Source organism: Camellia sinensis, chromosome 14 (genome assembly GCF_055761805.1).
Source record: "Camellia sinensis isolate YWXY chromosome 14, ASM5576180v1, whole genome shotgun sequence".
Taxonomy (NCBI): Eukaryota; Viridiplantae; Streptophyta; class Magnoliopsida; order Ericales; family Theaceae; genus Camellia; species Camellia sinensis.
Genome location: NC_138974.1, coordinates 25,089,454 through 25,115,301, shown reverse-complemented (window position 1 = coordinate 25,115,301; position 25,848 = coordinate 25,089,454). Strand labels below are relative to the sequence as shown.

At 39.1% G+C, this 25,848-nt stretch overlaps 1 protein-coding gene and 1 long non-coding RNA gene across 4 annotated transcripts in view; both read right to left on the bottom strand.

Moving 5' to 3' along the window:
* Positions 1-20,718, bottom strand: part of LOC114290520 (beta-glucosidase 12-like) — a 70,357-nt gene extending 49,639 nt beyond the window's left edge. For all 3 annotated transcript variants that reach the window (XM_082906431.1, XM_082906429.1, XM_082906430.1), the window contains exons 1-3: positions 20,491-20,718; positions 19,967-20,036; positions 14,300-14,358 (exon numbers count right to left, since the gene is read on the bottom strand). In XM_082906431.1, the coding sequence (XP_082762557.1) occupies positions 14,300-14,358; positions 19,967-20,036; positions 20,491-20,658 (297 nt within the window). In that variant the 5' untranslated portion in view covers positions 20,659-20,718. The remainder of the gene's footprint in view (positions 1-14,299; positions 14,359-19,966; positions 20,037-20,490) is intronic.
* A 3,410-nt stretch (positions 20,719-24,128) lies between these two features.
* LOC114290521 (uncharacterized) lies at positions 24,129-24,886 on the bottom strand. The gene is made up of 2 exons (XR_003639029.2): positions 24,508-24,886; positions 24,129-24,416 (listed from the first exon to the last, which is right to left on the bottom strand). It is a non-coding gene; the product is annotated as an uncharacterized LOC114290521 (long non-coding RNA).
* Between the last annotated feature and the right edge of the window lie 962 nt (positions 24,887-25,848).

Here is a 25,848-nt window from a genome sequence, read left to right as displayed (position 1 = left end):
AAGTGTGCGTGTGTGTGTTGTATGTCTTCCAACCCCACGTCTTTCTTCCCTTTTATTTATCCGCTTATGATGGTTAGATTAGGGCATATTTCAATTAGCATACAGTATGATAGCATGTTTGCATTCATTCATCTGTTTTTGCATGCACCGGGCTCGGCGCATCATACTAATTGCATTGTACTTTCAATTCCAAATTGAATACATGTTAGTTGCCGCATTCCATATGCCATGTTTAGAATAACCGAGCCTGCAATAGTTTGCATTCTTGCATGTGTTGCATTAGGCATTTCTGTATACTTAGGATCATGCATGATTTCTAATGTAGTTTCTATTTTGGCTTGGAGTACTCGGTGAGTTTTATGCTTTAGCATCCTTACATGCGTGTGAGTGAATGCCATGATAGCATGCTTACCATGAGGCAATATGCTTATGTGATATATCTGCCTGAATGCCTGTGGGTGAAGGTTGGGTTACTTGGATTGGAATAAATCATCAAATGTTTTAGGCCCACTAGATAGTGGCGAAACCATCTTTTCCTAAGCCCATCTGAGGGTGGCAAAATCTGCATTTTAAGCCTACTTGCGAGTAGCAAACCATCTTTCAAAAAACGAACATGAAATGTTTTGTTCCAATTCGGGCGATCCAATCTATACTTGTATGCTGTGTGCATTACATAGTAACCTAGGCTAATAACCGGAATAAGGACACACAAAGTTTTCAAAAATAGATATCATGGTTAGTAGAGGCCGATCTTTGATCGGGCGAGCGGGGGTGCTCACGAAGTGACCTTCCCCAATCGTACCCAAGTTCCCGAGCCGAGGCAACTTTGGTGATGACAGACACGTGGCCTTTGGCACCGAGTCAGGGTTTCCTAAATTTCCCATTAAAAAAAACATTTAGGTGGCGACTCTGTATCTGGCAAAGCAGTCCATGTTTGACACTTCTTTCAAAAAATCTGTTTTTCCCAAAACGATTTGCCGGATTTGGACTCTTTGGTTCAGACTTAGAACCGTGACAAATTTGAGAGTCCTGAGCTGTAGTGACCCCAAAATGAACGGAACGGGAGCTCGTTCCTCCTGGGGGCGTTCGGGGACGTCTACAGGGAGCTCGGCAGCCGGGCTATAGCATCTCGGCTGTTCAACGGCCATGTTGCGTTTCATGCCCAGGTGCCCCCAACAACCGAGCTCCTTTCCAGCCATGCTTAATTGCATTCCGGCGAAGCCAAGCTTGAGATCGGTCATACCGGTCAACCAAAGTCCTTCCTGCCGAGCTTCAGGCATGAGCCTTCACGCCGAGCTATGGATGCGTGCTTTCCAACCGCGCAACGCATAAACCGTGGAACCCTTACTTGACCGGCCTCCGTGCTGACAAGATGAAGTAGCCCGGTTCCACATGCCCTTGCCATTGCCGAGCAAAAATCACTTCTGGGTGGACTCGGGATACCACGGCCCAAATGTGTTCGGCCCACAATTTGCTTGGTATTACTATGGCCCAATCCAGATAATATTTTTCCCTCTCAATTGCCCCTTAATTCCGTCCGCGCCAGCTTGACCGGGATTACCTGTTCCGATTGGGATAACTCTTCATCGGTTGATAATTTGCAAGAGGCAAACCGTGCTAATTTTCGCGCTCGGTTCCTTGTCTTGCTCGGTCGACGCCTTGTCTGGCCTTCTTGTCTCTTCAACTCTGACGCTGCCATTAATGGGGGCACGTCTCAATCTTCTATTGGTCCTCGAGCAGCCAACCCAACCGTCCCCTCAAATTTAAATTTGGGCAGCTTCTCCCCCTCTATAGACATACCCATCCTTGTTTCCTTTCATTCCTACTGCCTTTCTTCAAGCCTTCGACGTTTCAGAGCTCAAGCTCCCCCAGTAAAACTTCGTCCTTGCCACTCTTTGCATTTGTGCTCGAAGAAATAGGCCCTGCCCTCAACTGGTAAGTTCCCTGAACCTCGTTTTTTCTATTTCAGTAGGCATTTCACATATTAGGGCACTAAATCCGTAGGTTTTAGGACATAGGCACCCAAAACCGTCCCTAAACCTTCACCCTCCTTGTTGTTCTTCATTTTCTCTGATGAACACTGAGGATCTGGGGCGGACCGGGCTCCAGGTCTTCCTTTGATCCAAAAAATCACTCGAACTGAACAAATACGCAGTTTGTCCCAACCTTAGTAGAAACCAGGCTAACCAAATGACTTGGCCGTTCAACCGGGCCAATATCTGGTCCGCTTGGGCGACCGAGCTCCTTGGCTAGCCTTTACGACTGAGGTGGTTTGGCACAATCCAAGTCCGAGCTCAAGTCTAGCTCGTTTTGCGCGACCGCGCTCCCACTTACGATTACCCTTCGTTTTCCTGCAGAGTCCAAGGGGACCAAAGACCAATTCTGAGGATCTCAAGGACCGAGCAGCCATTAATTCCCAGCCTGTGCCAAACCACCTCAGCCAAGCTAAATTGATCGGCCACACATGGGGAAAATTCGCTTTCTTGTGGACACACCTGCTGCCTTGGCCACCTTCAGGGAAGAATACGGTATCCCGGCAGATGTCCATTTAGAGCTCGTCGAGATGGAAACAACCCCTTGGGGCAGGCTTGACCAATGCCCCTTCACCGTGCTGTCAGTAATTGAAGGAGGCCTCCGCTTCCCGGTCAACCCTTTGATGACCGAGTTTCTGCGCCGCACCGGGCTAGCACCCACCCAAGTTTCAACTAATACTTACAGAATAATCAATGGTGTGCACGAGCTAAACAACCGGCTAGGAACAAACTTAGGTTTAGCCGAGATACTACGACAATACACCCTTGGTCACACCGGCGACGGCTTGGCCAATTATTTAAAAATAAGACTGGGCAAAGAGAAAATAGTGACCAGCACCCCAGGCAAGGACTTACATGACGACGACTTCTTCTGGGTGTCTGGCAATTATGAAACAGTCGATGTACCAGGCTGGTTCATCAGCAAGAACTTTGGTTCCACATGTAAGCCGCACTAATTTGCTCGGTCAATTTCCTGCCTTCAACGTTCTATACTTAACCATTTTTCCTATTTCTTTTGCAGCAATTCAAGCCTTGCAATCCAAGTACCAATATCCCAACGTAGAAGCCATCCGGACCGTGCTCCGTTACAGCCACCGGGATTGTAACGAGTTGCTCGACTACACTCCAACCTACAGATACTCAGCTCGACGCTGGAGCAAAGTTACAGACTTTCTCCGTGCTCCGACACCTCCTCCCGATCCAACTCTACCGGACGTGCCGCTAATCCGGCTGACCGAAGAACAAGAGATGGCAAAACGAAGCCGCATCAAGAACCTCCTCACAGCAACCTCAGCCGAGATACCAAGCATCACCACCCACACTCAAGCTGCCGGACAATCAAGCGGCCCCGTGGTCGCCTTGGCATCTCTAGGTGCCGGGCAACCCAGACAAGAAGCTCGCCGGGCTGGCAAAAGGCCTCGCACAGACCCATCTGCCAAGCTGGTTACTGAGCTAACCACCGAGCAACCCACCGTCACTGTCGACCCAACACCACCGTGGCGACCGCAGTTAAAACACCGGGGAAAGGACATACCGGCTACCGCTTCCATCAAGGGCGACAAAGAGCACCTACTCGCCTTTGACCTTTCCAAAGCCCTTCTTCTACCGAGCGACGTGGTCGGCAGCGACCACGTTCCTGACACCCGGTTGGTGAAATCGTCTGTTAAGTCCATGGCCAGGGTAAGTCTCAATCTTTCAATGAAATTTTTTTTTTTTTTACCAAGTGTTTGCACGGTTTCCTCTCTGATCAAACTTTCTTCTTGCAGGCCATCCAGAAGCAACATTTGGTCATGGAGCGAATCCATCGACTGCGGCAGAAGGCAAATGACACTGCTGGCCAAGTCCAGAGTCTTCAAACCGAGCTCAGCCGAGCAAAATCTTCACTGTAAATTGCCAATGCTGACAACAACAGGTTGCTCGAGCAGCTTGACGAAGCCGAGAAAAAGAGGGATGAGCTCCAAGCCGAGCTAGATGCATTGAAGAAGTCAAGGGAAAAAGAACTTGAGGATGCCAATAACGCTGGCTTTAAGGAGGCTGAAGACAGCTACAAAAAGCAAGTCTTTGCCACCCAAGACATCTACTTTAAAGCTGGTTGGAAGTCTGCTTGTGCTTAGCTCGGTCAAGGCCCGGAGACCGACGTATTTATCTCTCCGCCGGCTACCTCCCTACAGGTGTACCTCATGCCCTATGCCAACGACATCTTCAGCGCGTTGCAAGCTGAGGCCGAGGAAGAGCTCGCCAAAGAAACCAAGGTCAATGCCGAGAAGAGAAGCAGCCAAGAGCAGCCCGGAGAAATTGAGACCGGTGTCCAAGAGCAAACAACGGTCAACCTGGAGGCAGCTGATGACGAATTCACTAATCTTTCCCCCCTTGTGTAGTTTTCTGTTTTCTTTCATTTTTTTCTTTGCACATGTAACCGGGCTTTCTGCCCCTCCTTTTGTACTTCTTTTTTTTCATTAATGAAAAAGATCTAGTTTCACCAAGTGTTTGCACGGTCCTAGAGCTGAATAACTTCAACCGGATAAAATATCTCAGCAAGACAAATTTCATTAATTAACTCAAATAACCGGAATAAATCATCTCGGTAGTACACCCAGAGTTGAGCAAAACATCAAATCTTTCAACCGGAATAAACATCTCGGTTGAGAATACCTAAGTTGAACAAAACATCAACTTTTCAACCGGAATAATCACTTTGGTTGAGGTGAACTAATTTGAAGAAAACATCAACTCCTTCAACCGGAATAAACATCTCGGTTAAGAGTACCTTAGTTGAACAAAACATCAACTCTTTCAACTGGAGTAAACATCTCGGTTGAGAGTACCTAAGTTGAACAAAACATCAACTCTTTCAACCGGAATAAACATCTCGGTCGAGAATACCTTAGTTGAAACAAACATCAACTTCTTTAACCGGAGTAAACATCTCGGTCGAGAATACCTTAGTTGAACAAAACATCAACTCCTTCAACCGGAGTGAACATCTCGGTCGAGAGTACCTAAGTTGAACAAAACATCAACTCCTTCAACCGGAGTGAACATCTCGGTCGAGAGTACCTAAGTTGAACAAAACATTAACTCCTTCAACCGGAGTGAACATCTCAGTTGAGAATACGCAAAACTTAAAGCAACAAAAAATGCTAAGGCAAAGATGAGTCACTTCTATATATTGACAAAAATGAATATTACATGAAGTGTAAGGCAAAAAATTCATTTGCACAAAAAAGAGAGCAAAAGCTAGAAATAATACAACTTGAGGTTGGCTGCATTCCATGGTCGGGGTATTCCTCTACCATCCAAGTCCTCCAAGTGATATGCCCCCTTGCCCGCCAGACCGGTTATCTTGTAGGGTCCTTCCCAATTTACCCCAAGTTTGCCTTCGCCTGGCACCAGGGTATTGCCCATGACCTTCCGTAAGACCCAATCACCCACTTTGAACGGTCTGGGGTGCACGGTTTTGTTGTGTTTCCTTGAAAGCTCCTGTTGGTAGGCGGCCACATGGATAAGAACCTTTTCCCGGCGTTCTTCCGCTAGGTCCAATTCCAAGGCAATGGCTTCGACGTTCAGCTCGGGCTCAAAACTTTCACTTCTGAGGGTGGGCATACCAACTTCCAAAGGGATGACCGCCTCCATGCCATATGCCAAAGCAAAAGGAGTTTTCCCAGTAGATCGCCGCGGGGTTTTCGGTATGCCCAAAGGACACTGGGGAGTTTCTCGGCCCACTTTCCTTTGGCTTTCTCAAGCCTCTTCTTCAGTCCATCAAGAATGGTCTTGTTCGAAGCCTCGGCTTGTCCATTGGACTGTGGGTAAGCCGGAGTAGAGTTATAGAATTCAATCTTTAAATCTTCACAAAACCCTCTGAATAGGCGACCGTCAAACTGGGTGTCGTTATTAGAGATCAGAATTTTGGGGATGCCAAACCGCGTGACCACGTTCTGCCAGACAAATCGCTTCACGTCTTTCTCCTTGATTGTTGCCAAAGGCTCCGCTTCAACCCATTTGGTGAAGTAGTCTATGGCCGCGATGAAGAACTTCTGGTTGCCTGGTGCTATTGGGAGCGGCCCCACTATATCTAGCCCCCACATCGCAAAGGGCCAAGGGCTAGTGAGGGGAATGAGTGCCCTGGCTGGCTGGTGGATCTGGTGGGCAAATTTCTGGCATTTCTCACACTTGTGAACATATTTATGGGCGTCGGCTTGCATGCACGGCCACCAGTAGCCTTGCGAAATAGCTCGGTAGGCCAAGGACCTGCCCTTTATATGACTGCCACAGATGCCTTCGTGTATCTCGCAAAGGAAGGCTTCCACGCTGCTCGGGTGCACACACTTCAGGTAGGGACCGGTGAAAGACTTCTTGTATAAAGCGCCTGATGGAGAGAGCCAAAACCGCTCGGACTTCACCCGCACTTTATGCGCTACCTTCTTGTCGGCTGGAAGGGTCCGTTCTCTGAGAAAGAGGATTATGGGGTCCATCCAAGAAGGACCTAGCTCGGCGCAGAGTACTTTTGTCTGCCCGGCTTCCTCAATGCTGGGCCTCGAAAGGAATTCAATCAAAAGAGGGTTGGGAGATGTGCTGTCGGCCATAGAAGCAAGGCCGGCTAACTCATCTGCTCGGCCGTTTTCTTCTCGGCCAATCTGTTGGACCCTGATCGCCTGAAATCGCTTGATGTGGTCGCTGACCAGAGCTTGGTACTTCATCATTCTGTCATTCTTTGCCTTGTAAACCCCAGAAACTTGGTTAACCACAAGCTGAGAATCACTGTAAACCATTAGTTCAGATGCTTGCATCTGAAGCGCGCTCTTGAGACCTGCCAATAGCGCCTCGTACTCGGCCTAATTGTTGGATGCTGGGAAGCCAAGGGTGATAGAATGTTCTATAGTCAGTCCGTCTGGCGAAATCAGAACTATACCCAGCTCGACACCGTGACGGTTCGAGGCGCCATCAACAAAAAGTTTCCACATTTCGCCGACAAAGAGCTTCCAACACTCTGAGGGGTCCTGAGAAGCTTGAAGGTTAATGGAATCACAGTTGCTCGGCTGTTCGGCTTCTGGTCCCGTGCTGAGCGGTTCCACTTCAGCCCCCCTTGGTGATTCGGCGCCGGACTTAGCAAGTTGATCCACAATGCCTAAGTCCGTAGGCGAATCGCCAAGTTGCGGTATTATGCCGGCCGCAGGCTTTGTGCTGAGCGGTTCCATTTCTTCCCTCCTCGGTGATGTGGTATCGGACGGAGCAGGTTGGTCAGTGATAGCCAACTCCGTCATCGCATCACCGGGCTGTAGTATCGTATTAACTGAAGGGGCTTCGGTGGAGCGCGCAAGTTCCGCGTCGCCAATGCTGCCAAGCTGTGGTATTTCGGTCGAGCTTGCATTCACCTCTTCATCTGCCACGGCAATATCGACCGGGCATAAGGGATGAGTTCCAGGTGAGAATTCAGCAACGAAATCGGCCAAAGTCTAGGCTTTTATGGCTGTGCGCGGCTGGAACTTCACATCAAACTGTCCCAATTCAACTGCCCACTTAAGAATCCGATCGGAGAAGTCTGCCCGTTCGAATAGAGCTTTGAGAGGGAACTCGGTCAAGACGATGATGGTATGGGCATGGAAATAGTGTGCCAACTTCCTTGAAGCCATCATCAACACTAACGCAAGTTTCTCCAGCGGCAATTACCTCGACTCTGTCGGTAGCAAGGTTTTGCTGATGTAGAAGATGGGTAGATGTTTGATTCCTTCCGACCGGACAAGCACTGCACTGACTGCATGCTGCAATACGGCCAGATAAAGGTAAAGTTCTTCTCCGGGTTTCAGTGTGACCAACAACGACGCGGAAGACAAATACTCCTTGAGCTCGGCTAAAGCCCGGTCACACTCTTCATCCCATGAGAACTTTGATTTTAAGGCTTGAAAAAAAGGGCGACAGCGATCTGATGACCGGCTTATAAATCGGTTAAGCGCGGTGGCCATTCCAGCCAGATGCTGCACATCCTTAGCCGAGCTAGGCTGTTTTAGCTCTTGCACAGCTCGGATTTGCGTAGGGTCTACTTCGATACCTCGGTTCGTGACTAGAAAACCCAAAAAAATTTCGGATCCCACGCCGAAGGCACACTTAGACGCATTCAGGCGTAGCTTGTGCTTTTTGAGAATGGCGAACATTTCGGCCAAATCGAACAAATGGTCTACTTGATGTCGGCTCTTAACCACCATATCGTCAATATAAGCCTCCATTTTCCGGCCTAGCAGAGGAGCGAACATCTTGGTCACCATCCTTTGAAAAGTTGCCCCGGCGTTCTTCAAACCAAAAGGTATGACTCGGTAGCAGAATAGTCCCCTTGGTGTAGTAAACGAGGTGATCTCTCGATCAGGCCCATGCATGGCAATCTGATGGTAGCCGCGGTAGGCGTCCAAGAAACTGAGCCTGTTATGTCCAGCCGTTAAGTCCACAAGCTGGTCTATTCTATGCAGAGGGAAGCTGTCTTTCAGACAAGCTCGGTTGACGGTCTTGTAGTCAATGCAAACTCGCCACTTCCCATTCTTCTTGGGCACCACGACTGTGTTTGAAATCCACCGAGGGTAATGCATTTCCTGAATTGCTCGCGCCTTAAGCAAATTCTTCACTTCCTCCGCAACTAGCGCCGATCTCCTTGTTCGCTGAATGACCGGCTTGGCGCCGGGGAAGACATTGAGATGATGGCATATAAAACTTGGATCGAGACCTGGCATGTCGTAAGGTGACCATGCAAAAACTTCGATGTTGGCCATCAAAAACTCAACCATGTCGGTCCGTTCTTGGGCTGTAAGGCTTGAGTCGAGCAAGAAGAACTTGTTCGGATGCTCTGTATCAATGCGCACTTCCACCAACTCCTCGACAGTTTTGTCCTCGGCCTTGGTGCCCATGTCGTCAAGGACTCCCCGGTCTTCCGGTCCCTCAATCATTTGAACGAAGCCTTTGGCAGCTCGGCTCCCGTTGACCGCCACGAAGCATTGCTTCAACATGACTTGATCGCCCTAAACCTCCTCGATTGCCCCCATAACCGAGGGGAATCTCACCACCTGATGGTAGGTTGACGCTACGGCTTGCATAGCGTAAAGCCTTCCCCTTCCAAGGATCAAATTGTAAGTGGATGGCATCTATAACACCCAGAACTCCACCTGTTTGACCACAGATCCCGCTTTGACCGGCAGGATAATTTTTCCCAAAGGCCACTCCGGTTGTGAGTTGAAACCAACCAATGGCGAAGTTGTCGGGGCCAAATCTGTATCCCGGAGCTGGAGCTGTTTGAAAGCGTCGTAGTACATAATCTCGACCGAGCTTCCCTGATCGATCAAGATCCGTTTGACATCAAATTCTTTGACACGGAGTGTTACCACTAGGGCATCGTTGTGCGGCGTCTGAATGCGCTCTAGGTCTCTTGAAGAGAAACTGATCACGTCTTTCTCTTCGGTCTTCCCTCTTTTGATCGCAGGCTGAACCGACAAAACTTCCCTCATGTGTTCCACTATGCCGTGGATGACATTAATAACCCCTTGGAGAGGTGCATCTCGGTCATCCAGTCCCCGTGGATCAACCGGAGCTTGATTGGCCTTCACGCCGCCATCAATGTAAAGGTCCAAGTGTCCGGCTGCGACTAGCTCTTCCAAGTGTTGCCTCAAAGGCAAACAATCCTCTGTCCGATGGCCTCGCTCCCGGTGAAACGTGCAACGGTACCGCGGATTGAAGCCCTTCTATCCGTCGCCTAACTTAGCAGGAAACCGAACATACTCCTCGTCACGGATTTCACTAAGTATGCGATAGATTGGAATTTTAAAGACCGTGGTGATGCCTGTTCTTGCTTTCAAACTTCTGTTAGCATTAGCTACGTCATCTCGGGGGTAGTCATCTCTGTCATTCCGACGTCTCCTATCTTGGTTTTTGCGATTAGTGCCACGGTCCGATTCCTCAGCGTGGTCGCTGGATCGGCCGGACTCCTACCTGACCGCGTGTACTTTGCCAGCTGATTGCTTGTCTGTTGCTACCGGAGTTGCCTTCATGGTAGATGCTGACGCATCATCCTCCACTCGGATGTGCTCATTGATGCGTTGCATTAGCTGGCCCATGGATGTCAGCTGGTGCATGGTAAGCGAGTCCTGCAGTCTATGTCCGACCAGGAGACCTCGCTTGTATTGTGTGATTGTAAAGTTGATCGGGCAATCCAAAATCTCGTTGAAGGTTTCTCAATATCTGGAGTTGTATGCCTTCAATGTGTCGCACGACTCCATTTTGACACTCAATAGGTGGTCAACTTCCTTCGGTGTTTTCGTGTTGACTTTGAAGCGCGTCACAAAGGCCTCGGCCAACTGATGCCACCTTTCTATGCTCTCCTCCGGCAACCGCTCGAACCATTTCAAGCCCAGTTCGTCTAAACTTGACGGAAAGATAAGGCACATAAGTGCGTCATTCCGCCTATGCCCGGCCATGACCTGTCAGAAGTGACTCACATGCATGTAGGGATTGGTTTTCCCGTCGTAGAGTGTGAATTTAGGCTGGTGGAAGCCTGCCGGAAGCGGTGTCACTTCTATCTCCAAGGAGAAAGGGGTGGCGCTCAGCCTTGCCAAGTCTGTATCTAGGAATGGCGCTGCTTGGCGGGGTAGAGGCATTCCAACCTCTTCGCTGGCGTGAACCCCATAGGATAGCCGCTGGAACGCCGGCACCCTCTGAGCCTCCCGCTGGAGAGCTCGTTCCTTCAAGACTATCCGCAAATCCTCTGAACGAGCAGAATAAGAATACCTCGACGTTGTCGCCGGACGTGAGGGTCGATAGGTGCTGTCTTGCGCGTTGGACTTCCCTTCATGCAGGTCGGACTCCCCAACCTTGTAACTTCTGGTGATAGAAATGGATGCAGTGTGTCGCTGACTCTAACTGCCTGAACGGCGGGGTTGGGTGCGCTCACTGTGGTCTACCACTCCAGCTACACCCTTCCCTTTAACATGCCGCTTCAGCTCCTCCATCTCCGCCGCCATTCGCCGGATGACGGCGTCCTGGTCTCTTCACTTGTGTTCCAGACGTCTGGCATGCGATTCTCTCCGCCGTCGATGATCGTCTGGACTCCGTGAATGAGCATAACTTCTTCCGCGCTTATCCCGTGCATCTCTTGAATGTCCTCTTGGAGAAGTCTCCAGGTCCGCCATCGGAGAAATGATGATGGGATACCCTTCTCTCCGTCTGCCCGACTCTGGGGTAACTCCGTCGACGGCGAATAGCGAAATCTCTTCGTTGTTCGCCATGGACGGTGATCAAACGAGCCTGGAAGACAAGGTTTTGTCTGCAAGCTTCCCACAGACGGCGCCAATTGTACGGGAAGCAAATATTCAGGCAAGCCCGTACACCTTTCTTCCAAGCTCCGTTTCTGTCCGATCACCTGCATGCACAACAGCAGTGAGCTACCCGGCGGTGTGTGGCCGAAAAACCCCTCCGACGATCAAGTTAGACACACACACAGGGATAGAGAGAGAGAGAGAGGACTGAGTTGAGTGTAAGTATTTCTCTTACCTAATGTTCGTCTGTCCAGCATGGGGGGCGCAGACTTGCTTATATATCTTCTGCGCCCCAAATCTACTCCAGTGATCTCTCGACACGTGGTTCTGCTATCCCATCTGTCAGCACAAATCTTGCTGAACATCACCTAACCCGACTGCCAGCCCACTACATTGGGAGCTCGGCAGCCGGGCTATAGCATCTCGGCTGTTCAACGGCCATGTTGTGTTTCATGCCCAGGTGCTCCCAACAACCGAGCTCCTTTCCAGCCATGCTCAATTGCATTCCGGCGAAGCCAAGCTTGAGATCGGTCATACCGGTCAACCAAAGTCCTTCCTGCCGAGCTTCAGGCATGAGCCTTCACGCCGAGCTATGGATGCGTGCTTTCCAACCGCGCAACGCATAAACTGTGGAACCCTTACTTGACCGGCCTCTGTGCCGACAAGGTGAAGTAGCCCGGTTCCACATGCCCTTGCCATTGCCGAGCAAAAATCACTTCTGGGTGGACCCGGGATACCACGGCCCAAATGTGTTCGGCCCACAATTTTCCTGGTATTGCCATGGCCCAATCCAGACCATATTTTTCCCTCTCAAGTTACAATGCAATTGTGTGTGTTGGTTTTTTGTGAATGAATAAGTGAGTGTGGATATGAGAGTGACAGAAAGTAATTAATTAGTGTTATCAATGATAAATTTATGGACAAATTATACTAACGGTCCTGTAGTTTGGAGCTTGTGTTACTTTAATCCTTAACTTTTCAATTATGACATATTTGACTCTAAATTTTAAATCTTGTTCTAAATAAGGACAATTAAAAATACCATTACTCAATTTCTAGGGCAAAGTCGTCAATTTGATAAAATATAAACTAATTTGATAAAAATAAATGTCAAAAAAATATTTTAAATTTTTAAAAATTATTTCTACTAACCAAAGATAAAATTATGTAAAATTAATAAATCTTTTACACATTTATTTATTTACCAAATTAATTTTTATTATCTGTTCGGATAATGATCATGTAATGGATGGTTGTTTTTATTTTTATTAAATTAGTTTCTATTTTTCCAAAACTCAAATATATCGACCACTTTGATATCGTTATTAAATCAATCCATTAAATCAAAAAATTCAAAACTAAAAATATTTCATATATTAAACATATTGAGTACACATTAAAAGCTTAACAATCACACATTACATGATCATCATCCAAACATATAATAAAAATTAATTTGGTAAAATAAATAAATGCATAAAAGATTTATTAATTTTACATAATTTTATCTTTGGTGGGTAGAAATAATTTTTAAAATTTCAAAAATATTTTTTTGATATTTATTTTTGTCAAATTAGTTTATATTTTATCAAATTGACGACTTGCTTTAAAACTGAGTAATGATATCTTCAATTGTTCTTATTTAGAATAAGATTTAAAATTCAGGGTCAAATGTGTCACAATTAAAAAGTCAGAGATATAGTGACACGAGTCTCAAACTATAGGAACTATTAGTATAATTTGCCCTAAATTTATCACTACCAAATTTTCATTCTCCCCATTCCCTTTCTCTCCATCTATTTCTATTGTCACTTCCAGATCTAAGGAGATGGTGAGAGTAGTGATGTTGCTAGGGGTACAACTCAGACAAGTTCAGTTAGGTTGGAAGGTCGTCTAAGCCTAATCCAAACTATGCTGAGATTTGTCTAGGCTTGCCCAGACTCAAATTATAACCCAAGTTTGTCTTCCCAAGGCCAATCTAAGTTAAACCCGAGTTGTCTGACTTGTACATAAATTTCAGTGGCTTTTTTTTTTTCAACTAAATTAATAATTTATTAAAATTAAATTCTATTTACAATTTTTTTTAAGAAAATCATTAATAACTACAGAACAAATAATTTTTATAATGTAAGAAAGATGCCACTATAGTAATTTTTATAATTTGAGTGAAAATACAAAAAAAAAAAAATTGTGTTGTGTTACTTGTGTATATAATATATATTCAATATAATTTAATGATCTAAATTACTTTAATATCATGTAATGGCTAATAATTTTATATATATTTAATATTTATATATGTATATATATATAATTCGAATTTCGGATTGCTCGGGTTGTCTTTGTCCAAGCCCACCCAAATTTAAATTGAACTTCTTAATTTTTGTTCAAATTCGTATCGAATTCAAAAATATTGTACCTAAGCCTTAAAACAATTAGGGCTAAACTCAGGTTGCTCAAGTTGCACCCCCAGACATGGTGGAGATGGACTTTGCTAGAAAAATTGTTAGAGAATTATTAAAAAAATATCTCTAAACACCAAAGGTGATCGCTGGTGGTTGGAGACAGCTACGAAGAATGACGGTTGATGGTCGAAGAGGACGGCAAAGGTTGTTGGCCGGAGGAGGGAGGGAGTCTTAACATTGTTGATAATGGATATCAAGAAGGTGAGGAGAACGCATTTTGAGAATATTAATATTTGAGGAAAAAAAAGTAAGACTTATAAATAAATAAGTTTGTTCAATAAAATTGACTTGTAAGCATCCTAAATACATTGAAGGAGGGTTTTGGAATCGAAAGGCTGTCAAATTCTTTGCAGCCCGTTCACAATAAACCTAAATTTAAATACAACGAGCTTATCTAAAAAATATAGCGTTGCCTAGGCTATAGATTTAATTGGACCAACATGTACTTTAATGCTTTTGTGAAGTTGAAAACAAATTATGGAAACAACTTGATAACGCTTAGATTGATGTATACCTTGTAACGATGATAAGAATCAATAGCCACATCTCCATTACTACCATCCTGTATTTTACCTGCCACATCACATCAAAGGTTTATAATAAATGGTTTCTATCATATTCAACTATTGGGTAGGTGTTTATGTCAAGTCGAGTTGTCATGAGAGTTGTCTACCTAAACTCGCCTTAGGTTCTGTTTAGCAAGAGTTAAACGAGATTTTTTTCATTATTTTAGTCACAAAAGATAAAATAAGTTATTTTAGTTATAAAAAATAAAATATCACATCCAACCCATAATCATTACATTCTTCTCTCACAAAAAAAGTCAAAAAAATCAAAAAGTCAAAAAGTCCTTCCTAAACCAAACTTTTTAGCTCAGGCTAAAATAGCCAAAAAAATCAAAAAGTAAAAAAGCCAACCCACTTCCCAAACGAAAGCTAACTTGGGTTATATTATTCACAAATTTAAGATAAGTTACAAATTTTTTTTTTACCAGCTGCGCTGTTTAATTTTTTAATGTTTGAAAAATCTAGAAATCCCCTAGATGTTGATTTGTGATTATGTATCAATTTTAAGCAGAATATAACAATCCCAATCAAACAATCAAGACAAAGAAACACAGCGATTTAACGTGGAAAAAACCACAATTGGACACCTCCAACTGTGATAAAAAAACCACGGGCAACAGCCACAAGAACAATCCACTAAGAAGATTTAAAGGAATTACACAGGTATACTCTCAATTACCTAGCGAATCCACAACGCCTAATTGAACCAACCTCTATGTGCCTCTTCCAACCCCATCTTCACCACGGAATTGTCTTTCTGATGAGCCACTCTGGATTCCACCACAGCTTCAGGCTCGAATTCTTCAGAATACACAACTGAAGAACAACACTCTCTTTTGTAGAACAAAACACAACCTTTGATGTACTCTCTTTAGAACATGAGTTGAATACTCAATAAAACATCAAAGAAAACTCCCAAAGTATCCCCAGATATAAACCCTAGAAACCAAAAAGAAGATCTGGAGAAGTTATACTAAAATCTGACCCAACACGCGAATTTATAGAATCTGTCCCGCGATCTCCGCTCGAGCTCAACACAGCCCGCTCGAGCGGACTGACCAAAAACTGCGTGCGAACAAACTGAGATGCGCTCGAGCGTAGGAGCATCCGCTCGAGCGTAAAATCACACATTCCAGTATTTTTACAGGCGACTGCAGAGATGCTGAGAACTTCCAATCCACGCTCGAGCTCCTGTTCCTCCGCTCGAGCGGACAGGCCAAAACTGGAAAATCTGGAAAAATAAAACATGATCGAACAGGCAACTTTGAATGCATTTTTGCATTTTGGAAGTGGCAATCTTGAAAGCTTTATCAGCGAAGTGGCAATCTTGAAAGCTTTATCATCACAAACTTCTCTGAAATGCTTGATTCGGGTTGGATTCGCATCTAACAACTCATAACCTCACTGAAATAAAAATGCGAATAAAATTACAACTCAAAGGAGTTTTGTCAAACGGGATTGCCAATAAATAAAACCTAACAATGTTGAGTCCCATTAACATTTTTTTTTGACAAATCATAAGTAGCAACAATAACATAACAACTAAACTCTTTACAAAAATAATTTAATAATGGTCGTGTGTGGAAAGTTGGTTTTTTTTTTAGTTAACTTGATGGTTGTGAAAGAAAAAATAAAATGATCATGACTTGAATGTGACATTTTATTTTATTAATTATTTTAATTTATTTTGTCTTTTAACAGGCTATTTTAGCTCAACATTCTTTTCAAACATCCCTAATAGAACAAAGGGCAAAATAGTGTGTACTATAGGTAAGTTATGACATTTGTAGGGTTGATTACTACAAATGTCATAACTCAATCTTATGCGAGTTATAATTTTTAAAAAAAAATTATAATAAAAAATCACATATCTTAGATTATAATTAAAGAGCAATGCTAGGTATCATGAAAAAACTTTCATGAAAATGATCATGAAAGATTTATGACCCTTGAATTACACTTAAAATAAAACACCACATACTAATCAAGATAATCCAAGAGTCATAAATTTTTCATGACCAATTTCATGAAAGTTTTTCATGATCCCTATCTTTTCTCATAATTAAAATAATATCATAATTAATATTATAATAAATCATAATTAATACTACAATGTATATAACTAAGTCATAATTAAAATTTATATAACAAATATCACTATTGGAGCAGGAACCAAGACCACACAAAAATGCTTTAGACCACTAATTAGTGGTGGCTCTAATGATGTGGCACCCACTGCCACATGTGTTTTGTGCCTTGTTTTTTTTTTTTCTTTTTTTTTTCAATTGTCACATCACTAGTAATGGTATTAATGATGATAAATTAGTGATCTATAACATTGCTCTAATATAAACTTAAGGGTAGAGAGCAGAAACAAATAGCCGACATGGTTGCGTTATGAATACAGAAATTATCGCGAGTTAGGAATCCATTATATACTCATTCAATAATATCTTGTAATTTTTTAACAAATATATTAATTTCAGGGTTATGTAATTATTTAGGTTTTTATTATTAAGTGAAAATTGGTGACAAGTCAATTCTAAAGTGATACAAAGAATTAGATTTAAGAAAAATCTTATTTGGTAGTAAGGACGTGTCGAAAAAAGTCGCCGAAAAATTAATTGGAAAAGTTGTTGGCTGCGGTGATCGGCAACCAGCGGCAGTAAATGGTGGTGGTGAGTAGAGAAATGTGTGATATTTAATAGATATGGTGTTAAATAAGTGACATGTGTCACATTTCAACAGATGAGTTGTTGAATGAATGACATGTGTCATATTTTAATAGATAATTAGTTTAGTGAATTTTAATAGATAGAGAGATAGGTTAATTTCAAAAGATAGATAGATGTATTGATTTCAACATATATTTATTATTTTGGACAAATTATGTTCCTTTCGAATTTTTGAATTGCCATTCAAACTCCTACTAAATTTAGGTCTCGTTTGGCAAGTGCCCATTTTGGTCAAAAAGTCAAAAATTTACTAAAAAAATCAAAAAACCAACAACTCATATAAAAAAGTCAAAAATTCTCTTTTCTCTGTACTTTTTGCACATCTTTTCGTAAAAAGTCAAAAAGCCATCCTAAACATACTAGTTTTTTTACATCACATTTTAACTTAGGCCTCGTTTGGGAACATGTTAATTTAGTAACTTTTTGACTATTTAGCTAAAAAAGTAGGTAAAAAAAACTTATATGTTTGGGATGACTTTTTTGTTAATTACGAAAAGATGTGCAAAAAGTAGAGAGAAAAAAGAATCTTTGACTTTTTGTATAAGTTGTTGACTTTTTGGCTAAAAAGGTAACTTTTTAGCTTTTTGGCTAAAAAGGTAAGTCCTCAAACGGGGCCTAAAAAGCCTAAAAAGTTACTAAAAAAATTTGTTCCCAAACGAGACCTAGTCTTTCGTTAAGTTGCACAAGTTCCTCCGAACAGTTGATTATGTAAAACAAAATAGTTTAATAACATGTTAGTCAAGTATTAAAAAATTTAGGATAAATTATCAATAAGTTATAATAGTTGGATTTAATTTTCATCAAATCTTATTAAAAATAAGTTATAATAAAATCATTTCTAAAACTAATTTTTTGTGATGATTTTTTGTATGTCACTAAAAATTGACAATTAGCAATTTTTTTTGTCATTATTTTTATAAATTATCGTCAAAACTTGCAATTAGTGACTTTTTTGTGATGATTTTTTAAAATTGTTAAAACCTATAATTAGTGACATTTTTATGACAATTTTTAAACTCTCGCTAAAAATTAACAATTAATAATAATTTTTAATAATATTTAATAAAAAATACTATTAAGTATTATAAAACTTAATAAACAATAAATTCACTTATTAAAATTTAAACTTATCTCTTCAAAAAATTAAGTAATATTAGAGATCTCAGAAATTTTATCAAAAATTTTACTAAATATCTCATATGAATGTGAGACTTATTTAATATGAGTCTCATATAGATCTCATACTTGTATAAAATATTTTGTAGAATTTTGATAAAATTTTTAAAAATTCTAATATTTTTACAAAATATTTAAAATGGGGCTTCGATTTTTGTGACCCTCCGAATTGGACGTTTGACTGTAGCTAAAGGACATGGTTACCGACACTGATTCTAAAATTGTTGATTTATTAATTGCACAATAGGACAAATAATGTTTGTCGAAATTGTTAAAATTTTCCCCATGCTTACCATGCTTTAGATCTTAAATTTGACTTCCAAACCTGAGGTTCTAAATAAAAAATTTCACTTATGTTACATTTACATCATAAATTTAAGTAGAAATCTTAAAAAAAAATAAAATACAAATATAATATATTTATTTACATTTCATTTATCTTTTTATTTTTCTTTACAAATTCATATCGAAATTTATAATTCAAATGGAATATTAGGAATTTTAAATCTGATTCAAATCTTAGGAATATTTGGCATGATAAAACTCAAATATTGGGTTTGAATTTTACATTTGTGGAGAAATTAATGAAAATAAAAACAAAAAACGAAAAACAAAAGAAATAAAAGTAAATACAATTGAAGTTAATTTTTTTTTCTTCATTTTTTTCTCTCTTTTTTATTTTTCTTCTTTTTCCTGTATAATTTTATTTTACAAATCCAAGATCCAAACTCCAAAACAAAAAAAACAAAAACAAACAGACAAACAACAAATGTCAATACTTTGAGCTTATGTCAATACTTTGAGCTTATGTCATTATCATTTAATAAAGGGGTTAATGTGAATGCTATTTCCAAACCTGAAAATTTTCATTTTTGACATTCAAAATGAATGGGGCCTATGTTGAACTTATGTAAACAACTACACTTTTGTCTATCAAACGTTATAGTATTCCTTGATTTTCCAACAATAATAATAATATGATGGGGGCAAAAAGAAAATCACAATAACTAAACCAAAGCTTCAAAATTTGAAACTTGAACTTTACTCAAAATTTTATCTCATTGAGTCAACGAAAACAATCAATTAAATTTTGATTATCAAACTTGATATAATATACAATAAACAAGATTGCCAGAAATTTTCAATATCTTAAAATATTATAGTTTTATTTTTGTTCGTATGAAGTGAAAATATATGAACTAAAAAATTGAATGAGAGAATGCACAATTTATAAATTTTTCATTTGTCGTCTTCACTGTTTAACGAAAGTGAAGTTTACATGGGTTATGTAATCCTATGAATTGCATACACAAACACACACATATATTTTAATGAGCTTGCGATACATATAAAGCTTGATTATTGAGTTTTCTGTCAAGTTAATATTATTTTTCTTAATCAAGCTGAGTTCCCTTATTTTAGTCAAATTGAGTTGTAAACATTTGTTGAATCTAAATATGGCAAACCAAATTCACTAGAGTAATCCTAAACAAGTCATTCTCAATATTTGTCTAACTCCCACCCAAGAGACTGAAAAACAAAAAATAATAAATAAATGGGAGAAGAGTATGTAATAATCTATAAGTAATAGATAAGAGGGGATATGAAATGAGAGAGAGAGAGAGAGAGAGAAAAGAGTATATAGAGGAAATAATTTGACAAGGAGATTAATTAAAGAAGAAAATTTAATGTGAGAAGTGAGACCTGGATATCTATGCGTGAAGGTATCCCATATGCTAGGACCTCTACCACCTTCATTTGCTGCACCTTCGTACTAAGAAAACGAAAAAAAGAAAAAGAAAAGGCATGCATGTGAAAAATATTGTTTGTCATCTCGATTGAATTGCTTCAGACACATCTAAACAGTTGATTTGTGTGAGTCCTATATAAATTCCATAAAAATTAATGACTCATGTCTATTTGAAACAACATGTCATTTGCCTATTGATCTTTTTAATTTTGGTGCAAAAACAGTTTACGAAACTAAAAAAAATAATTTTTTGGTGCTTTGTAAAATATTGTTATTTCGAAACAAAATCCCCCAAAAGTTTTAGGAAACAATTCACCAAACTTTTTTATTTTTTGTTTTCGTTTTCTAAAAATAAAAACAAAAATCAAAAGCACAAACCAAACAACATAACTTTTTCTTGATGGGCAACCAAACAACATAATTAATAGCACAAATATGAACCACAATATACGGCAGATTGAGGTAGGTATATAAGAACCTGATAAGCAGAAGAGGCTATGCCAAAGGTAAAACCGGGTGGAAAACTGGTGCGATTGAGAGAGTCACTGCCATAACTACTATGTGTTGAAGCTTCTTCACTGCCATGTGTTGTTGTTGTTCTTGATTGAGCTATCAGAAGGAGGATGGACAAGAGTATATAACCCATAATTGATTTTGGTTACCCCCTCAACTCTTGCATGTTTTGGCTTTAAATATATGGTGCCATGAGAATAGTTTAAAAATTTGTTGTCCTTTTAATGAATTTTTTTTTTATGCTAATAAAATAACACGTGATACTATTTTTTTTTATCAATTATAAATGTATATATTCTTCGTATTATTCTCTAAACACCTAATACAAATGCAGTGGACTTTACTGTCAAAATCAATCACAATAGTAGAAGATATACCACGTGATATATACCTTAAACATGAAATAATAACAATGTTAAAATCTATTAATTCAAAAAAGAATATCGGAAGTAAAATTCCTTTCTAAACTCTTTTTTTTTTTTTTTTTGTCAGCAAAGAAAATAAGCTTTCTTTCTAAACTCATTGATTCATATAGAATACCGAGAATAAAGACTCAATACTAATTGATTCACAAAGAATACCCAAAGTTAAAACAAAAGCGTATAAAACTCAAAATATGTAACTTTCAAAAGTATCCTCCTTGCCCTAAGGCTTACATCATTATGATGTTTTTTTAAATTCAGTTGCATCATTATGTAAGGCGAATTTTAAAAAATAAATATTTTTATTTTATTATTTTGAAATTAGTAGTTGACTAGGAATTTTCTAATTTAATATAGAATATTATAAAATTATTTAGTTATTTAATTTCTTAATTTGAGATGATGCAATTTTCTTACTTTATTAGTTTTGATTTTATTTCTTATTTTATTAGTTACTTGTTTTACCAAAATTGGGTTCATTATAAATAAAGATATAAGCCTTATGGTAAGAGAGATAGTTTTTGAGAATTAATATATTTGAGTTTTATACTCTTTTATTCTAATTTTGGGTATTTTTTGTGAATCAACCATTGTTCATCCTTTATTCTCGGTATTCTTTGTGAATTAATGAGTCTAGAGAGGGATCTTGCTTCCGGTATTCTTGTTTTAATCAATAGATTTTAAGATTGCTACTATTTCGCATTTCGCGTTGTATCATATATCCTATCTACATATAAAAATCACTCTTAATGAATTGAGAGATTAGTCAATAATTTATGTAAGAATACAGTTTGTTTGATCTTCTTAGTCAAATTCCATCATCTGTCTCTATTTAAAAAAAGGAAAAAAAAAAAGAAAAAAAGAAACCATTGTTTTATGTCACAAAAACATACATTGTCTCCTGTGATGTCAAGTATCTAGAAAAATTATCTACAAAAATTCGCAAAATTTGAAATATTTGTCTCAATTCGACTCTGATGTGTTCCACTAAATGTACATTCAAACTTTGAACATTTTTCTTGATACATTTATGCTCTCTTTCTCTCTTTCTCTCTCTCTCTAGCTATACATTGAAATCTTGCTTGTGAGCCATTTTATTTTGTCAACTTTACCCCTTTTGTAGCAATCTTACTCACTGGCACATGCTTTTTCGAAATCACGTGGCAATAAGTAGAATTGCATATTATGACTTAGGTATTATGAATTCAAATATTATAAATAATTTTTCCATATATTGGGAGATAAAAACGTGAAAATTATACTCACTTCAGACTCTGTAGTGATAAAAATCTTGTATCACTACCATCTATCCCGATTGATGTTCATCTTCACAAATCAAATTTAAAATTTATGCTTATCGTAGAATCGTTAGAGAGTTGAACAATGGCAAGTAGTGAACATTTTTTTGAGAGAAATCTTATCGACAAGATCACGCTTTGCAATGAGAAAAATGGCTTTTCAGACTTTGCAATGAGAAAAATGGCTGTGGTATCATCTTAAAAGTCATTCATGTTTGTTGATATCCTAATAAACAAACATGCTGATCTTTGTTTTTATTTTTTATTATTTATTTTATTTTTTGGGGGGGGATTATTGTTGACTTTTACTTCCACGTTCAGTATTATATGGTTGTGCAAATTTGTTTATCTTGAAAAATACACGACATTTGATTGATTCATTTTTGTGTTTTTGGTGGGACCATCTCCATGGTTCAATTAATGATATTTTGTGTATTGTTAATATGTATGAATAAATTTGCACTCGTATTAATTATGATAGTTTTAATTTTTTTTAATCAACAAGTAAAATCTCTATTGATGAAATCAATATTACAATGATGATAGTTCCAATCATCATGCGGTAGGAATTTCTGTTGTACTCTTTCAAATGTATGATAGTATAAAATTATTTTTTGTTTTATGTTTTAGGCAAATTAATTGTGTAGAGGTAGATACGGAATACTCTTTCAATCTAAATAAATCCTTGGATAATCTTCTCAGTTGTCACCTGAAATAGAAATAAAATTCCAGAAGGTGGTGCCGGAATTAGCACTCTGACAAACAAGTTAGTATCTATAGAAATGTTGGTGTTTTATGGTTTCTTGAGGTTCAAGATTCTTGGCACATGCCTCCTTCTTGGACTTCCCTCCACCTTAATTATATATATATATATATATATATATTCTCTTTGACATTTTCTCTATGTAGCCTAGTCCTTCATCATTACTCTGTCAATACCCATCTCCCTACCACACTTTTATCAAAAGAAAGGACAATCTGGATTCACCTGACCTAGTTAAGCCGACTTCGCCAATACACTTAACTCAACCTTATGGCTCAAGTGCCGTTACTCGACATACTCTTCATATCGCTGTGTATATTCGGCAATGCCTCAATGTCTGAAGGGCCTGGGTTTCATTCAGCCCATCTGAGATAAGTTTGGTTGTACTTTGTTTGTTTTACTTATAAAGATGTATGTTTAATGAAATATATTGGTAATAAGTACTAATTATTATTTTAGAAGATAATTTTTTTTTTCCTTTATTTATTTTTGACTAAATTGGTGATAAATCCAATCTATGGAGGGTATAAGGTATTAGGTCCAGTGAATATTTTTTTATTGGTGGGAGATCCACCATTTGTGAAATAGCTTGATAAGAAGTCATTTTGTTAGTTTTGAAGGCAATTTATTTCCAATTTTACCCCTTAATATATCTGTTGACTTTTTTTTTTTTACTATCTATTCAAATTTAAATCTATTTAAATTTATATCTATCTATTCAAGTTGCTTTCTATCTATTTAAATTTTTTTTATCTATTCAAATTTATATCAATCAATTGAATTTTTTTCCTATCTAGTCAATTTTTCTGTGAGTTTCTCTTTATCTATTTAAAATCTATTAGTTTCTCTATCAATTTAAAAAATACAAAAATTTGTTTTATCTGTTCAAATTTTTTTATATTAATTTTTTAATCTGTTTAAAAAACAAAATTCAAAAAATTTATCTACTCAATTTTTTATCCCAAAATAGTTTATCTATTCAATTGGTCTACTCTACCTTCTACTAGAAACATGTTTTTGAATTGATCTTGGTAAAATCTAATGACTGTAAAAATGTTTGTGAGAGAGAGAATATGTTTCGTATGTTTCATCTGTATAATTTTTAGCTGCAACAACAAACTACAAACAAAATCGCAATCAACTCCTATCTGTTCAAAGCACTACAAAAAATAACTCATCTACATTAACTGTGCAGAGCTCAACTCAACACTAGATCTGAACAGATAACCCCAAAAAAGATATAAAAATAAAAAAATAAAAACTAGATCTGAACAGATTGAAGAAGAAGAAGCCAAATCCAGATCTAGAAACTATCAGCAACTCTGACTATGAAGGCGACTACATTTATCCCCCATCTTCCTTGCAAATGAAATATTTTATGCAGAAAAACAAAAATTGTATAAGAAACCTGGAGACAAACAAATCACCAAAATTACAAAACAACAACTAGAGACAATCAAATCCACAAGATCTACTCAAAGTTGAGTAAGAAACCTCACCTTCAGAGATATTATTATGAATTTCGACACATTTTTGGACGACTTTGTGGTCCTTAAGACCTTCATCGTCCTCAATCAATGACTCTGTGGAGCCTCCGTTCTTGTTGTTCACCGTCGCGGACGCAAAAGAGGGTTTTTCTAGTGAGAGCTTAACTTTAGAGGCAAGCACCCACTGAAATAAGGAGAACACAATTCCGATGCCGATGCACACTGGGAATACTATCTCTGTGCCGAGATCGGAGAGTATCGCCTGCCTTATGATTGAATTATTCGGCTGTAGCGCACGAGGGCGTTTGACTCAGCTACTGCATTCTACTGGCGCTAGTTGTTAATCATAAACTCAAGAGAAAGAGAGAAGAGAGAGAAACACAATGTGGAGAGACAGAGAGAGAGCATTTGCATTGTGTTTCACCGTGGATACCATATATATGTAAGGGTAATTTGGTCATTATGCAGAAGTCTATCCTTATGGAACAATAACTTTGCCGTGGATCTTTGAACAAACACTACAAGAATAAACACATTTGCCGACTAAAGATTTAGTCGGCAAAAGTCCAATTTTTGGTCGGCAAAACATATTCCCGACCAATTTTTTTGGTCGCCAAGTTGGTCGGTAATTGAGGGTCGCGGAAAGTAATTAGCGACTAAAAAGATTTTTAGTCGGCAAAACGTTCTATTTAGCGACTAAGTTGTTGGTCGCTAAACATATAATTATCACGACTAACCTATTTAGTCGCGAAAAGACTTTGGTCGGCAAAAATTACATTCAACGACCATACATGTTAGTTGCTAATTTGGTCGGCAAAAATTACTTTCAACGACCAACAAAATTGGTCGGCAAAAATTACATTCCACGGCCAAAACTTCTTCGTCGCTAAATAATAGTTTCTACGACCAAAAAATTTGGTCACCATTTGTTAATTTTCGCGACCAAAACTTTTAGTCGGCAAAAGTGAGATTCCACGACCAAGAGTTGTTTTGGTCGGCAATAGATGTATTTTTTGCGACCAAAACTCTTGGTCGGCAATTGTCATTTTTTGCGAAAAAAAATTATTTATTTGTCCCCACTAATAAATTAGTCACCAAAAACAGGAAAACAATACACCTGGAATTCTTAATAATCTATTCAATCCATAATAAACCTATTAAAAAAAATATAATCAAAACCAGTTTCTATGTTATATGCTTCCATGACCATCCTTTTTTTTTTGGTCTTTAGTGAATTTCTTTTATAATTTTATTTTTAAAATTTTAAATTGTATTCTAATTTTTTTGAAAACTACTTCTGCACAAAAATAAAAACAACAATACTCAAAACATCAGAATGAAAACAATACCAAT